This window comes from Saccoglossus kowalevskii, chromosome 12 (assembly GCF_978046115.1).
Source record: "Saccoglossus kowalevskii chromosome 12, keSacKowa6.1, whole genome shotgun sequence".
In the NCBI taxonomy this organism is placed as follows: Eukaryota; Metazoa; Hemichordata; class Enteropneusta; family Harrimaniidae; genus Saccoglossus; species Saccoglossus kowalevskii.
This window is the reverse complement of record NC_140652.1, coordinates 19,284,287-19,301,259: the sequence shown is the minus strand read 5'-3', so window position 1 is coordinate 19,301,259 and position 16,973 is coordinate 19,284,287. Positions and strand designations below refer to the sequence as shown.

The window sequence follows — 16,973 nt, the reverse complement described above, 5'->3', positions numbered from 1 at the left end:
TAATATTGTGAACGCTTGGATAATGCCAACGTTTTATAGAGGCCAGGCAGTTGTGGGCTTGTACATCAAAGCAAACAACTCTGCGACAGAAGCAAATTCAGTCTGAGTACTGATGTTTATATTGCAGGGTGGTAAACATTCCCATTATGCATTCCGAGCAGAAATAAAATCTAAACAATGAATTGTAATCCCCCTTCCCCATCAAGAAACTGAAAAATCATAATACATTCATTGCGCATGCGCTGTTTGGTCCTAGATTATACATTAACATCTACGCATACATGTAATATAACGTTTCCGTTTCTGGTTTACTCTCATTTTCATTCTTTTTAGAAACCATGATTACTAAATATGGGGATATAATTGATCCAAAATAATTAGTTGAAAATATCCTAAAACACGACTGAAAATGTGGTATGTCCTTTAAGGAGGAAACGAAAAATATCTAAGAGAACTTTTTAGAAAAAATACAAACACAGCAGAACTCATTTCAATGTTTGTCAAGTACCGTTTGCAAGGTACATTGTTACACAGTAGGTCAGTTTTGTTTTATAAAATGCCAAGACAACATTGGTCAGTGGATTTGTCCGTATGTAAGTATCAATGTTAGACATTATGAAGCAGGTTGGTCGTATCGAGAGGAGAATCCGAAAAAAAAGTTTACGATAGAGACACAATCTCTCTTACAGTGCACATTGAAGATTTGTATCCGGGCGTAGCATTGATTCTAGGTCGACCTCATATCAAAGTCGCCCAACTGATCACTTCCAAGGTCCTAGACAATCTGACGATTTCCTCCTCAAACATAAGTTCAGTGTTCCCACAAATTCTTTGAGTGTTACAAACTGTTACAGTCGGTGTCAGGTCTGTTGGACTGTTAGGCAAATTGAGTCCTCTGATGTTGAATTCGTTGTTGTTTTTTATGTTCCATTACTCTCTTCTTCAGTTGCTCGTAGAAGATGAACATGAAGACGTTCCATGATCCAAGTCGCATGAAAGAAGGAATGAACCTGGAATGAAATCGAGAAGAAAATGAAATTTCCAAGTATTTAACACTTAATTTGAGTCTTTCCATGCCTGAATATTTTTTCTCTTGTATGAGTATTTGAAGTGCTTGGACAAGAAATACTTACCCTTTATAAAATGACTTTATTCCACCTTCTTTGAACATCTTAGCAGCACAGTCAATAGCTCCAGAGTACAGGCCTGGGTTTGAGTTCATGAACCTGGTCTTGACGACGTCTATTGGTGAGGCGACACATGTGGCTACAAATCCAGCAAAGATGGCAGAGGCGAAATGACAGGGCAAACTATCTGGTAGGATTCGACGTTTAATAATAGTTTCTTTAGTGAGGTCATATACCACCAACTCAGCAGAGTTAATCACTGCATTTCGAGCGATGTTAGGGAGGGTACCTAAACAAATGAGACATCGATGATAGGTTAATATCCTGAATAAAGTTTCTCTAAATCGACTGGCAAAAGAATGTTCAATCGAAAGAGTGCATTCAGAGTTTCTAATCGACTCACCTCGCCACAATCCTCTAACACCATCCGCTTTTACAATCTTCTTGTATGCATCGAACGCTCCAGAATATCTCTTTGCTCCACCAGCTTTGTTCTGAGCTTGGAGACGAACTTTAACCACGTCGGTCGGCTGGGCAAACAAGATGGCGGTGGCCCCAGTTGTCATGCCAGCAAGAATTCGCGTCACCACATTAAACCCTGGGAGATCTGTAACCAAGATAATGAGCAAATGTTTAGACGATGTTTTAAAGCCTGTGATTCTTTGAATAAACCAGTTTATAAATTGTATTCAGAAAGTGCATTGTAATTTTGCAATAATAAAAAGACATTTCATGGCTCCTCTGGAACCTACCACTGGCAACACTCACCTGAGGAAATGGTGGTTTGATAGAACCCTCTAACAGAGTCGTAAAGGCCGAGACGAATAGAGGCAAAGCACATTTGACGTTGCAGACCAGCACTGACGCCATTGTACAGAGCACGTGGTCCCTCAACACGGGCGATGGTAGAGATGGTACCAAACACACCCTTGTAACGCACTTCGGTTACTGGCTTATTAATACTTTTAGAGATAGACCCCGTGATTTTCTTGTTCCCTTCACCTTGAATCTGAAAAATGAAAACAAAGTAAGATTGGTCATTTGGAAACTCGGTTCCAGGAAACATGCATCGATTTGGTGTACTTCCAGGCAATGTTTAATAAATGCTATGTTAGTATGCAAATTTATTCTAACGATTTGTCCGTACAGCAATGAGCGGCTCGCGTTTCGTACTCACCTGTAATCGAACCTTGGCAGTGTCCAATGGGAAAGTGATCATATCAGCCATGCAGGCAGCAGTTCCGGCACAGACAAACTTCACTCCAATGGTTGGCTGTTCAGCAGGCATTTTGAACGTTGAGTTAAAAACTTGACTTGTAAATAAGATAAATTGCAAACGGCAAGAACTTTTGAAATAATATAAACTGAAAAAAAAAACACTGGAAAAACGAAACAAAAACATAACGTTAGTACAGTAGAAATAGACTTATCCTGTCAACGTACATTGCATTCAGGAATGTTGACAGACTGATTAAAATAAATAATTGAAAGACATAACACATTCCATGTACTAAAACAAATAAGGAATGCAAACAATGTGACTCAGATCATTGACAACACGTGATTGTATTTGTCGCCATGGATGCCTACCTTAATAAAAACGGTCTCTCTCAATTGCCATGGACACTCAAAACTCTAGGGATAACGTAATACCGCAACTTTCCCTAAAGTCGTCCTCAGAGTAGTAGTTTCTATGGTAACGTAACAAACTGAGTTGTTGAATGTCGTTAGAGAACGAGTGTTGTAATGGATGAACCCTGATCAAGATGCGGGTGTGCACTTTAGCCATGAAATATTCTGTAAGATACAAACATTATAATACATATCACACATGTTCCATAGGTTCAGAACTGATAAGTGGACAGTGATTTCTCATATAAATTGTCTTTTTCATGTCTGAGTTCAGTAAGTTTTTTTCGCTTTCTTTTGTGTGTACAGGCTACTACTGTACATTATCTTAGAGGCCAGCACATCGTCCTCAGTCGATATATTACTTAACAACTCGCAGAATTTGACAATATTAGGGGTTAGGTCACGTGACCACTACTTTTGCAGTCAAGCAACATTATACCACCTAATAAGTTTGTTCCGTCGCGTTCAAATATTTTCGAAAAAAACACACCATATTTTATCGCGAGGCCATAATTTTTCCCCCACTTATACTTATTTTATCATTGTTTTAATTGTATTTTTATTTTATTTTTGTCGTTATTTCTTAATTTAATTTTAAGCAAAATATGTTAATAGGATGGCCTCGCGCATATTTTATTTTCAGTTTAATGTTTCTTTATATTTTCATAAATGTAATTTTGTCAAATAACAGCTGTGACAGATACATTATATGACTTTGATTGTGCGTCGTGTGATTTATTCGGTCCTGATTAACGACCTATGACACAAAGAGGGAAGCGTTACACTGATTCACGGCGAGGCAAGGTCAGATGACGCAATACTGCGTGGTTGTATGATGACTCACTGCTATTGCACAATACACATCAATTTAGGGAAGTTAGAGTACTGCTAATATCAGACATTGACTTATTCGCTCGTCTGTTCCTTTGAGTGGTCTGGTTGTTTTTTAATCCAGTCATTTTTTTCAACTACCCGTCGCTATACGGGTTAGATATTCGCATCACAATCAACAACATTCACTGGTCGCGCATGCGCACTTCTCGTTTGAAACGAACGTAAACACGTTTGAGTGGCAGGTTATTTTCAACGGCTGATGCTCACGCATCAGCAAAATAGCCAATCATACGAGCAGAATTGACCACACCCACTATATGATAGGAAATTACCTTGGTCTACGTCACGATTTCTCGGTCGTCGACCGATGTGGAAAAAACCCAAATTTTGTCTCTGTACGTGTAGATTTGAAGTTTTTTTCTTTTTTCATCGACGGAGAAAAATATGAATTGAAAATAATCCAAAAATTGTCGCGATTTCGGCGTTTTTCAAGTTGTCAATTGATATTATCATTTCTCGTCAATACCACAGGGGTTAGTTGGTGCAAGTGGACAAGGTGAGAGCACCATGGCACTACTTTGAAATCGATGCGGGTGCGGTGTTCAGGAAATAGGGCGTCAGCAGAGGACACAAATATTAATGAGTCAATCCATGCCGTGATGACAGGAGTCACCCTAAGACAATATTCCTCCCGAGTCAGATGTCTTTGTGAGAAAAAATACGATAATTTCGACTCAAATTGATTACGACATATTTATAGCATAATTCTAAATTTTAATCGGAGTTTGTACTTGTTAATGTGCCACGGTACTGAAGTGGGGAACTCGACGTGCCGCGTCCTAAATGATAGCGTTTCACTCCAAATGCAGAAAAAAATGAAAGTGACGAAATTGTTGCCGAACTCGTCAAATGTGTTTGTTCGAAAATGAAAGAAGAAAAACGGTGTCTTCTGCGAGTGGAAATTACAAGAACACAAAGCGATAATAAGACAGAAAGCGTATTAAAATAAAATAAAATAAAATAAACATTTATTGCGTGTCGAGTCTAAAAAAAACACAAAAAACGAACGGTGTCTTCTGCGAGTGGAAATAAGCTCCAGTGGCTGTGATAAGCGGGAGGCGACACTGAGTCAGAAAGCGTAGTAAAATAAAACAAAAATTACCTTGCGTGAAACTGTCGGGGAGATATTTCAAATATGGAAAAAACAACCCGAAGTATAGGTAGCGTAGAATAATTCCCAAAGATATGATGTCCTGGCGGCAGCCTGAGAGAAATGAATCGCTAAGCTACGTGACGCCGATAAAAGGGACAGCCTATAACCAAGCCTATGACACACCTCCTGAATCAACCAATCAGTGGATGAGTAGATAACCACCTGACGTTAAAAACCAATCAGGCGTCGCCATATATGGGCTCGCCTCTGACGAATGAATATTAAGTGACTACGCACTAGGTTACATACGGGTCAGAGTACTGCAGCTGATCAAAACACCGGTAAACATATTCTGGTTTGAGCTGGATTTTTTGCTAGTTTATTTCTGTTCCTACTGTCTGCCGTCAATATTTTTTTTTGTATTTCAGAATTTTATTTTAAATGATATAACAAAATCATGCAGCTAAATACTAGTATCATGATCGTGCGTTACTCGGAAATACGAAACATCGACATTAAGATCAACTTTGAGGAATATTCATTCAAAAACATATTTTGAAATATTATGAGTTCAAGTTGGTTTAGTAATTGACCTATATTATTAAACACATGATGTGTTTACATTTATAACGATGCTGACTGTTTACATTTAACGAATCAGCTGATCTGGCGATTCATGAAATGAAACGGTTCGAGCTGGTAGTTAAGATTTATATATATCTTGTAAGCTACAGTTATATTAGATCGGTATGCTGTATTCGATCACCGCTAACTATAAACCTCAATGAGGTGTGCCGTTACGTACGAGGGGAGGCGATATACTTAATAACCTACAATTACGTGACTTGAGGTATGCGGCTGGATGAACCCTCTCGTGCGTTAGAAATCATTGCCTATTATTTTCCGAATTGTAACCAATATTTATAGACTCACCAATAAGCTACCATATCACCATAACATTTGATGCCAATGAACACGTGAGTTTATATCTATGACGTGCGACGAAACTCGAGTCACGACAAAGAAGCAGCGGAGATACAGTATAACCGGTAAATTTAATAGGTCACATTGCCCACGTTAACCGGGACACAAATCATAATATCAAATAATGTACTTTCCATGATTCATTTGATAAGGGCTAAATCAACCTTGAACTCATTTGAACTTAAGGTCACCCATTCAGTCAGCGCAAATCGTCGTTGTCTTGAGAACTGCACGTAGGCTGTACTTGTTTATATGATACCACTTTCAGCGCATGCGCACTCCCTGACATTGCTATTGTGAATCATGATGACATTTACAAGTATACAGAAGCCCAGACAGTGACGTCACCTTTTACTCGGTTCTTGATTCAACCTCGAATAACAATATTGTTATCTGAGATTAAACTGAATGAGCAAACCCATCAGAGAGAGATTTACGTAATGCCGGTTGTTGTTATGTGCAAATATTTTCTTTAAACTCGCTAATGAAATAGTGCGTTTCAAATTATGAAAACACACCCGACTCCTATGTTGTTGTTATATCATGTCAAATTTAGCATGCAATATTCTTTTAATTGTGGGACATTCACCAGTGGCGGATCCAGCAAATTGTATTGGGGGGTCCAAGCTTCGCTTAAGATATACGGAGCGGAAATCGCAGAGAAGCTATGCGTGATCCAGATGATATAAATCGTCATGCGTTTGGGAGGGGCCATGGCCCCCCTGCCCCCCTCTGGATCCGCCACTGACATTCAGGAGACTAAACTAGTCTGTTGTTTATTTTTCGGTGTTTTTTCGATAAAATAAAATATTATAGGAGTGTAAATGAAACGATAACCCGGTTTTCGCCATTTATGAACTCCCCTAATATTTCATGTTTTTCAAAACAAAATGTCAAAAAAATAAAACGCTCACTGAATTGGCTGTCTGTTAAGGTACCAAGGTGACCAGAGTCGCATCGGTTACTAAACGAATCTGGTCTCTCCGTCATGAGTATGAGGCACACTCGACCGGGTTGCCGGGAGTTGACTCCTGCTGTGGTCACGGTGTTCAACCCCCGGCGGGATTTAAGTCAAGTCAAGGCTGAGATCATGTATTCGATGCAACCACTAGACTAATAGTGATTGATTTCTTCTCCATACAAGTTGTTCCTCTTTAATTATATTCAATCACTCACTAACGTAACGTGTATGAATTTGAGCATTGGACTTCGTATTGTGTTGTAGTGTTGCATATGTGACAATACAAGTTAACTCCGGTATTTCATTGTATGCAAATTAGTTGGAAGCACAATAAGCGACGTACCTTGAGTGCTCCGTGTAAATAACGAATGAAATCCATAACAGATCTAATATTATATTATATTCTTTTGGATGTATTTAGACTAAGTGAACTGAATGCAGCGCAAGGAAGCAACGTACGTTTGTGAGAAATCTGTGCGTTTTGGTTGACGCTGTCGTATCGCATTATGACACCGTTGAGGTCTCGAGTCTAGTTACTGATGGGAAAGCAAATACCCCTCCAGCACTGAAATAATGCATACCCAGGGAAAATAAATACCTCTATGTTACATGGTGTGGGGCACATACCACATCAGAACCGAAATACACAACTCCAATACTGAAATAATGCGTATACGTGGAAAACAAATACTTCTATCTTATATGAGGGGGGGGGGGGGTACGTACCACACCAGAACCGAAATACACAACTCCAATATTAAAATAATGCATTACACGTACTAAGTAGAAAACAAATAATTCTATCTTACATGGGGGGGGGGTACGTTTCACACCAGAACCGAAATATACAACTCAAATACTGAAATAATGCATACATGTGGAAACCAACTACCTCTATGTTACATGGGGGCACATACAACACCGTACCAGAAATATACCATTACAATACTGAAATAATGTGTAATGGAAAACTAGCATTTTACTACCGTTATGTTAATAATGTTGTATTACGGGACAAGTCACAGATGCGCGCCGATTTTGTTAGCTGAATGATTGAGTTTTTAATGTTTAAATTATTTATGATATCATATTATATTGATAAATTATTATACCGAAAAAACGTGAAAACAATAGTCTTGTTTCCCACGAGGCGATAAACTGTAGCTCAGTTATTTACGGCATGAGATATTGTCAAGAGGGAAGCAAAGGTACAGATTACAGGGAATAAAAACGGCAGTTTACGTTTTTACAGGAAATAAAAAAAGCTACATTTACAAATAGCGGTTTACACTATACAGTTAAAGCAAATTCCTAATTACATTTCACATTTTTATAATATTTTTGATAATTTTGAGTTTAAGAGTCAAAATTGGAAATAGCGTACGAATTACGACATTTAATTTGGAAAATGCTTTATACGCTGAAAAAAATAATATCTTTGTTCAAATTACGGACGAATAAAATAGCGGATTACATTTTACGCCTTGCCCTAGTCTTGAATTTACGTTTCTTTTATTTATTTAAAACTTGAATACATGATTTTTTCGAAAATAAAAACAATTGATTACAGCTTACGAATATGCCCCTTGCCGACCCTCTGTCAAGTTCGAAGCTTTGTTGACAAATACTGGACCGGCACTGATAAAAAAATGTTACATAAATTTCAAATTATTGATATAACATGAATGTAACAACGGTGTCACGTGACATCAATATAACCCTAAGACTACAGAATACGGACATACACGCTAGTGTAACACAATTGACAGACAGAGTACTTCGAGTCTCCGTGCCATTTATTTTTTTCCCCATCGACATTGTCAGCCATGTTACAACTTCCTTCAAGGCTACTATCCGAATTAGCTTTATCGTGGAAGTAATAGAATTGTGACCTCCAAGCACATGAACTCTCGTGAGTTCTAATATTTTCCATGTTAGGATGTCATTAATTCCTTCTATACGGATAGCATTTCAATATACGGACAGCTGTTCCCTTATTATCATACAGACTAGCAATATATGACATTTTCCAGATGTAATCGGTATAAGCCGTAACTGATAATACATTTAAATATATCCACAATACGGTGAACTTAGTAGGCATCGGTGAACGAATGTTCCCGAAGGTACACCTGGTTTTCAAACCCTTTATACTACGGGTCGGCATTTTGCGACTACTTCCCACGGTCGACAGACGAAGCTAATGAAAGCAATTCCAGTAGAAACCAGATCGAAGCAGATACAACAGGATTGTGCCTACGTCAGCGTATCGCTTATAATAGGCTACAGCTTGTAGCTTATAATACAATTCACAACAATCACATTGTGGTTCCCTGGTGATATGCGGTGACCTGCGGGTCAATGACGTTGTAATCGACAAACAGGGTATCCGACGGTAATTTGCCGACATATTTTACTTCTGGAATTACGTAATAGTTGTCTGCGACACTATACCGTTAAGTTGTGACATGGTTTCACTCGCAAGAAAGGTCAACTGAGCACCATGATATTTGTTAGTGTTTTTGCAGAGGCATTGGACATAATATCTTTGAGAAATCAAGCAATGCATGCACCAGATCAGATATTTTATGTGGCTATGGTGTAATCCCAGGCACTCGCAGCTACCCCTTTAAGTACTATGATGTGTAATAACCGCCATTTTTGTGTGTGTTGGGGTTCCTTTAATTTAAATTAATACACTCAGTAAACGTCGAACCATAGAAGATAAATACTGGCAGAGACTATATTACACAAACTACTCCCTACTCCCTAAATTTGTGTTTACTCCCTCTGATTACGCTCAACATTGACACCCCAGAATACGACGATGTTTTCCTACTAAATTCAAATATTTCCATTACAAAGAACCGTGACCCGGAAACCGTGACCAAATGCTTGGCGAGTTTGTGACTCAGCGGGTTAATTTGAGTTTCAAATTCAAGTTTGTTTCAGCCGATCGTCATTGAAAATACTCACATTTCCACAAATTGAGTAATATTCACACTCATCTGTAAAGTTATTTACCTCCTCGTTTCATGCTGGGCTTGTTTACCAGAGTGACATCGTCAAGTTCAAAGCTTTGTTGACAAGTTTTGAACCGGCATTGATCAATAATATTCCATGGATTTCAAGTTATTAAAATGACCCAGTTGTAAAACATGTGGCACATGAAGTCATCATAATCCTAAACGGACCATGGAATACGGACATGCCCGCCAGTGTAACACAGTTTACTGACTCAGTACTTCGAGTCTGCGTACCATTTTAATATTTATTTCTCCACGGACACTGTCAGTCATGTTACAACTTTCTTCAAGGCAAGTATATCCCAAATAGATCATCGTGGAAATACTAAGATTGTAACCTCCTTAAGTTCCAATATTGTCCATGCTAGAGCGCAATTCCCACTATACGGAAAGCACTTTAAGAACGTCGTCCACATGATTTAAAATAAGGAGGTGTCCATTACTAAAATACCGACCAGCATGGTATGATATTTCGCGCGTATAACAACATATAGTGGGGATTGATCCTAAATCCATGCATATCTAATTGTGTATCCACAATAGTTCCCGGAGGTACACCTGGTTCTAAGCCCATGATTGTTTCCGTGATACGGATTGACATTCGGAGATAACTTCCCACGGTCGAAAACGACGAAGACCGTGTAAGAAATACCAGTAAGAACCTGATCAAAGCAGATACAACAGGCTTGTGCCTACGTCAGCGCGCCGACCCCTGGGTCAATGACGTAAGTAATTGGCAGACAGGTCAGTCGACGTAATACATTCCATGTATTAGGTCAGTTGCCGGTAATTTGCCGGCATATTCTACTTCTTTAATTACGTAATAGTTGTCTACGAAACTATACCGCTAATTTTTGACATGGTTTCACTCATACGAAAGGTCAGTCAAGACACCGTGCTGAAGTTATGCCCTGAAGCAGTGTTAAATCCACGGAACGGAGAAATCACCTTTGTCGTTGTTTGTGTTTCACCGCGGGCTACAAGTTTTTATGAGCGACAGTTGGTTAAAATATGACTGATTCCCGTAGTTCGTTATGCTATAAACATAGTTCGGGTGAATTGGAGAAGTTTTTTTTAAGAAATCAAGCTTGGGTCAATTCGAGCCCAGGTCTGTTTTTTTAATGTTTGCTATTTTTACGCGAAATGACAAACAATTTGAAAACTATGTTTGTGATCTGCTCCGGTAAGAATTCCTTGGCGACTATGGCTTTTAATTTGAACTAATAATATAGTGACCTCGGCCTATTCTATGAATCAGTTCGGGGGTTCACTGCTACTAAAATGGCCACACGTAAATACTATAGATTGTTGGTGAATACTAGTAATTGAGTAATTTTGTCTACCAATGTTCTAGTGCCATATTATCTGGACTAGGAAATTTTTGGCCGACATCAGTGGCGGATCCAGAGGGGGGCCATGGGGTCCATGGCCCCTCCCAAACGCATGACGATTCGTATTATCTGGATTACGCATAGCTTCTCTGCGATTTACGCTCCGTATATCTTAAGCGTAGCTTGGACCCCCCCCCCCAATACATTTTGCTGGATCCGCCACTGGCCGACATTAAGACAGATAACTTACAGTGAATTTAACCCAGTACCCGGTTACTTATAGCAAGAATGCACTTACTTGGTGGTCACGGTCAGTGGCTGCGAACACGCAAAATCAACGTTATCTGCTTGAGTACTGGAGGTAATAAAATACACTACGCCACCCTGATTTAATTAACACCAAATTATTCCTTTCACTGTCAATTTGACCTATTGTTATTCAGTCCTCGAAACGATCACACATTGTGACAAGAAATCATTGACACTGACCATAGTTCCATGCACTGACCTTCACAATGATGTTTTGTGAAAGTTATTTACAGCATTGTAAAATCACGGCATTCGAGCCTACACGTATTTAAATATTGTAAAACATGTCTTTTTAGCTAGCATGTTATTTTAGCTAATTTAGCTAATCTGTAATTTCGCTGGATGTCACAAATTTAAAATAAAGTATATTCTTACAATGAGATTGCTGACACTTTAGTTAAGTTAAGATTCAGTTAATTCATGCATAGAGTCAAATTCGCTAAAATTGCATGTATCTATTTAAACATGTTTTACAGTATACTATGAAGATACTGAACACGGCTTGACTGTGCCGTACAATGCACAATGACTTTGAATGACACTATTCAGTATACAGTATGCAAAAGTTCTTTTGTCAGGTGATCCTGTATTTACGGCGTGTCTGGTCGATAGTTATGACATTCTGTCAACATATCAGGAACAATCTTTTATTGCTTGAATTATTGTTGGTAAGGTTCATTTCAGACTTTTTTCTAGACACCTCCGTGAGAGGTACCCCAGAAGCGGTTCTTCAAGTTGAAGTTGAAGCACTTGTGCATGATAAAACCACATGCAAATACATATTTCCTTTAAAAACGCACCTACAAACTAAATCTGATACATATGTATACAGTCAGCAAAAGTACAAGTGATAATCAACTAAATACTAGCATTTCACTGATATTTACTATAGGAACAAACCTAGAATAGAACTTGAAATTAAAGAAAACACTGCGATAAAGACTTTCCGTTTTCGACATTATAATTTTTTTTTATTCAGAAAAACTTGAATAGTGTTTTTACCAAGTAAAATCATATTCACTAAAGTTATTGTTCATACAAGAGTTTTTGGACACACTGCATAGGTTGCAATTTTGTTCGGTTTCTTTCATAATTCAGAACTAATAAAAAGCAAAAAAATGAGATTATAGCAATTTTTTTTAATATTCTTGTGTAATCGGTAATTATGAAACTTATTCATGTGTACATAGGGAATACAATTTTTAATATAATTCTGAATTACCTTGTCAAAATCAGTGTTTTCATGGTTTATTTCTCCCCCCAAAAAAGAATTTCACAATGTCGAAAATGAAAAGTCTGTATCGTAGTGATAGGAAGAGACTATTTAGTTCCAAGCCGTATTCAAAATGGCTGCCGCATACTATAGAAAATATCTATCGGTAGATTAATCGCATTTATGTACGCAAACTGACTGTGCATATCATGTAGCACTATCTTCCTATTCGTCAGATCATATACGGTGTTTATCAAATATATGTCCCAGAACATTACTTCCGGTTTTCGTTGCTCCACAAAAGTTTGAGCATGCTCTAGAAATGACTTGAATCTGTATCAGGTCATGCTATTTTCATCTGTTGGTTAATAAAAATAAAAATAATGTTTGAAGGTTGCTGGTATATGTAATCTGACATTCTTTCGGTTTGTTGCCGACTCTTTTATAACATCTTTAATAACGTTTCAGGACATTAGTAGTTAGTTTTGTTTGATTTTTGCCATATATCTGTATTTAACGTTGTTCAAGTTGATCCAGATAAATAGGTTTAGTCACCGAGCTTTTTTTTCGAACAGAAAAAGTGTATGTTTATTTTTTGTCTTATATCATAGTTCGAATTCCCACAAACGACCTTAAGCTAAGATGCAAATGTTCTTCGCTAATGCTCGACATTTGAGAGTGTGAACCTTCACACACAACCACAATTGTGTTTGTGAAACGCGAAATAAAAGATGGCCGCCGTCAAATTGTTGAAGGCGGATAGTGCTTGTCACGTCAAAAACATCAGTGACTTTCAACCCGTGATATGTTATTGCTCTAAATACATCTAAAAAATAAAACTAATTCAGTCTGGTTAATAAAAACAAAACAAAAAATCTCCGAGTCTTATTCAGTTTCCAAGAATTGTTTCTGAGTATAACGAAAACCGTTAATGCTCACTTGAGCCGCAACCATTTGCCGGGTACACACTTATTTGATCATTTACTTGTATGTTCAGCATAATTCGTTATTAAAATCGGTGCAAATTATGAAAAATAACAGTGAACAGATTAGCGCATAGTGACACTCTGTGAGGGGGCGTTGACGGTAAAATAGGAACGCGCATGCGCACGCGATCTCTATAGCGATCCGCAGCTGCTGAGTGTCATGAGACCGGAAAACGTAACATCTGGTTGTGGGAGATTATATTTTTCAAAATAAAAACAGATTGAAATCACGGGACTAGCTGACCTTGTAAAATATAAATAAATACTATCAGTTAACATTTGTCAACATGCACTGACTATGGCAAGATGATGTACATATTATGTAAATGTTACTAAGTTTAATTTCAGATTAATGAGAGTAGCCATATCACACGCTAAAACAAAAGAACTAATGGCATGTCTTCGTGGCATAGCTTGTGTCGAAACCATGGCAGGAATCCGGAATTATGATGTTCATATCACGGTTTAATCGTGATTCTTGGCGATCGTTATCATGCGCAGTATTCAATATGGATTTATTGTTTACTCACACAAAATGTATTCACGTTTACACATGAAACGGCATTTACTTATTTTTAATAAAAGACTGTAACGGTATTGCACACACATGTGACATCACTGAATCGTGGCGTTCCGAATTCATCCTTCTGATATTCATTTAAAATGGTTCGGTTGCTCAAATTGATAACAAAAATGAGGAATATTAGACTTACCTTCGGCAGAGCTGTGTTATCACTGTGGTAGTTGGTCTGTTGTTGTCATATATCAAAGCTCAAACCAAAAAATGTTAAAAAACAACAACAGCGATTGAATGTATTAAACACCAGTGGCGGGTTCCACCAATCAGTACACACGTATCGTGGGCGTTGTCCTAGCCAACCAATAGCGGCCCGCACACCAGACGAGCCTCCGTCGGAACATTGCCAAGCCTTCAGCACGTGACTTATTAAACCAATCCGAAGCCATAATTCGTGGGCGTTGTTTCTACCCAAGCTTAGGTGATAACGCGACCCTCCCGAATGCTCCAAAACCCGGGAAAACCCAGCGAAGAGCGCCTTTATCATCTTACTAGAATATCGGTGATCGTACTCAGTGGTATCTTATCTAGTTACCTCGAGACCAAGCTCTTAGAGAAACGCCGGTCATTGTGTTCTTGTTTGAACATTGCCACCGCTGTCCGATGATCGAGATCTGACTGATTTTCCGAAACTGGGTCGAAATATTGCGCAGTATGTATTAGCGAGAAACGAGTAGATTGAAACTTGAAAATGTGCGAACAATCGTGACGTCAATAAATTTAAATAGAACATGTGGCGGTGGTAAATTATTATGTAAGTGATTATTACGATGCCCTTGATGCTAAAACTCATTTTTATTTCCATCGTTTTTTTTTCTTTAATTTATGACGTATAACATATAATCGACATTTTAGAGAGTATGTAAGTTATGTTTAAATAGTTGTCTTTTTCATATTGTGAGGTACCAGGAATCAGTGGCATAGGCAAGGGCTTCATCGATGCGTGGGCCACAGAACAGAATCGCGACTGAATACAAGCTAGTTAATTATACCGTATATCTTGGGGTGCACATTTATTTAATACTCATCTCTTTTCTATAATGCAACTGTTAAACTAATCTTAGGTTAGAACAAATCCTTTTTTATGTTATTTAATTTATTTAATAGGTCGAATGTCAGCGAGCGACCATAGCTATGGTTGTTCAATTTCGCAAGAATGAATAAGGCGCAAACGCACGTCTAAAAATATGCTATCACTGTTTAAACACATTGATTGATTGCAACTATCTGAACAGGCCTATCATTCTGGTTATTGTCATTGTAAGCCAATTGTGGGCCGCACACGAGACGCGCCTCCGCTGAACCATTGCCAACCCTTCAACGTTGCATATCTAACCAATCAGGGCCTTTTTTTCAGTAGGCGCTGCCTCACGTCACAAATCTAATCCCGGGCCTGCCCCAATCGTAATTGATACCGTGACTGAGCGGAACGATACAACATCACGATTTTAACTGGTTCAATTTAAAAATCGCACTGTCAGCATAATTTACACATATTGGGTCAACTTATCGTTTGCGCTTTTGGGGATACACTGGTGACTCACATTTTCAATAATCATGCATTGCGTATTACGTCACTGTTTATCAAGAGTATAATGAAATTGTACATTTGCATATAAGTGTTTTCAATTATTATGTTTTAAATAATTAATATACTTTTCAATTAGAGTAGCTATATCACACACAGCTCGTTTTACAACATGCACAATAACAGGTATATTAAAACAAAAGAACTAATGGCATGTCTTCGTGGCATAGCTTGTGTCGAAACCATGGCAGGAATCCAGATTTATGATAATCATGTCACGGTTTAATTTGTAGTCATCGTTACCCTGTGGCATGTTGAGAATATGGATTTATTGTTTATTCACATATCATACAGGCGTTATCGGCGATCACCGTGACTGCCCTGTCGATTCACTAGTTATCACGTAAAGAAAGTCGGGCACGAGAGCCACGTTTCCATATAGCAGTTCCTCGTACTAACATTTGTAGTAATGCGGTATTATTTACAATAAAAGAATCCGTAACGGTATTACAAACACATCACATTCTAGTACAGACATATTGTGGGCGTTGTCCCACTCGGCCAATAGCGACCCGCACTCGAGACGAGCCCCCGTCGGAACATTGCCAAGCCTTCGGCATGTGACAAATTAAACCAATCAGAAGCCATAATCCGTGGGCGTTGTTTCTACCCACACACACAAAAAAAAAACCGTTGATGAGAGCCCTTATCATTCTGTCAAAATAACGGTGATCGTATTCAGTTGTTTCTTATCTAGTTACCCCGAGACTGGCCTTTTAGATAAACGCCGGTTACTGTATTCTTGATTAAACATTGCCACCGCCGTCTAATGATCACGATCGGACTGATTTTCTGAAACTGGGTCGAAATATTGCGCAGCATGTATTAGCGAGAAACCGTTCGGTTGAAACTTGAAAAATGTGTGAAAAATCGTGATGTCAATAAATTTTAAATAGAACTGGTGGCTGTGTTAGATTATTACGTAAAGTCAACAATATGCAATAATTGTAAATCAAACCATGTATTAATACATACTCCCCGGAGGGAATGGCAATGATTACATATAATAGTAAAAGTATACAGTACAAAAACGAATAATGATAATATATATATATATATATACACGTATGACATACAATCGGCTAATATGTAAATATGTAAATTATATTCAAAATAGCTGTCTATTTCACGAGGTTCCAGGAGTCAGTGACATAGGCGAGGCCTTTATCGTTTGGCCGATGTGTGAGTCACTGAACAGAATCACGACTATTAGTTCACATCTGATTCGTCCCTTGTCTATCTGACTTTCTCT

The 16,973-nt window shown here is 38.3% G+C and overlaps 1 protein-coding gene across 2 annotated transcripts; it reads right to left on the bottom strand.

Annotated features, from left to right (window-relative positions):
* Positions 1 to 342: 342 nt before the first annotated feature.
* On the bottom strand, positions 343 to 14,327 carry LOC100374999 (dicarboxylate carrier UCP2-like). 2 transcript variants are annotated; one of them, XM_085506473.1, is made up of 7 exons: positions 14,270 to 14,327; positions 2,718 to 2,924; positions 2,305 to 2,506; positions 1,896 to 2,136; positions 1,531 to 1,734; positions 1,134 to 1,416; positions 343 to 1,010 (listed from the first exon to the last, which is right to left on the bottom strand). In XM_085506473.1, the coding sequence occupies exons 3-7, from the start codon at positions 2,413 to 2,415 to the stop codon at positions 878 to 880; spliced, it is 972 nt and encodes a 323-aa protein (XP_085362599.1). In that variant the 5' UTR covers positions 2,416 to 2,506; positions 2,718 to 2,924; positions 14,270 to 14,327; the 3' UTR covers positions 343 to 877. The 2 variants fall into 2 exon arrangements, with proteins under 2 accessions (XP_085362599.1, XP_002740414.1); XM_002740368.4 differs by lacking the exon at positions 14,270 to 14,327 and adding an exon at positions 4,756 to 4,893.
* Between the last annotated feature and the right edge of the window lie 2,646 nt (positions 14,328 to 16,973).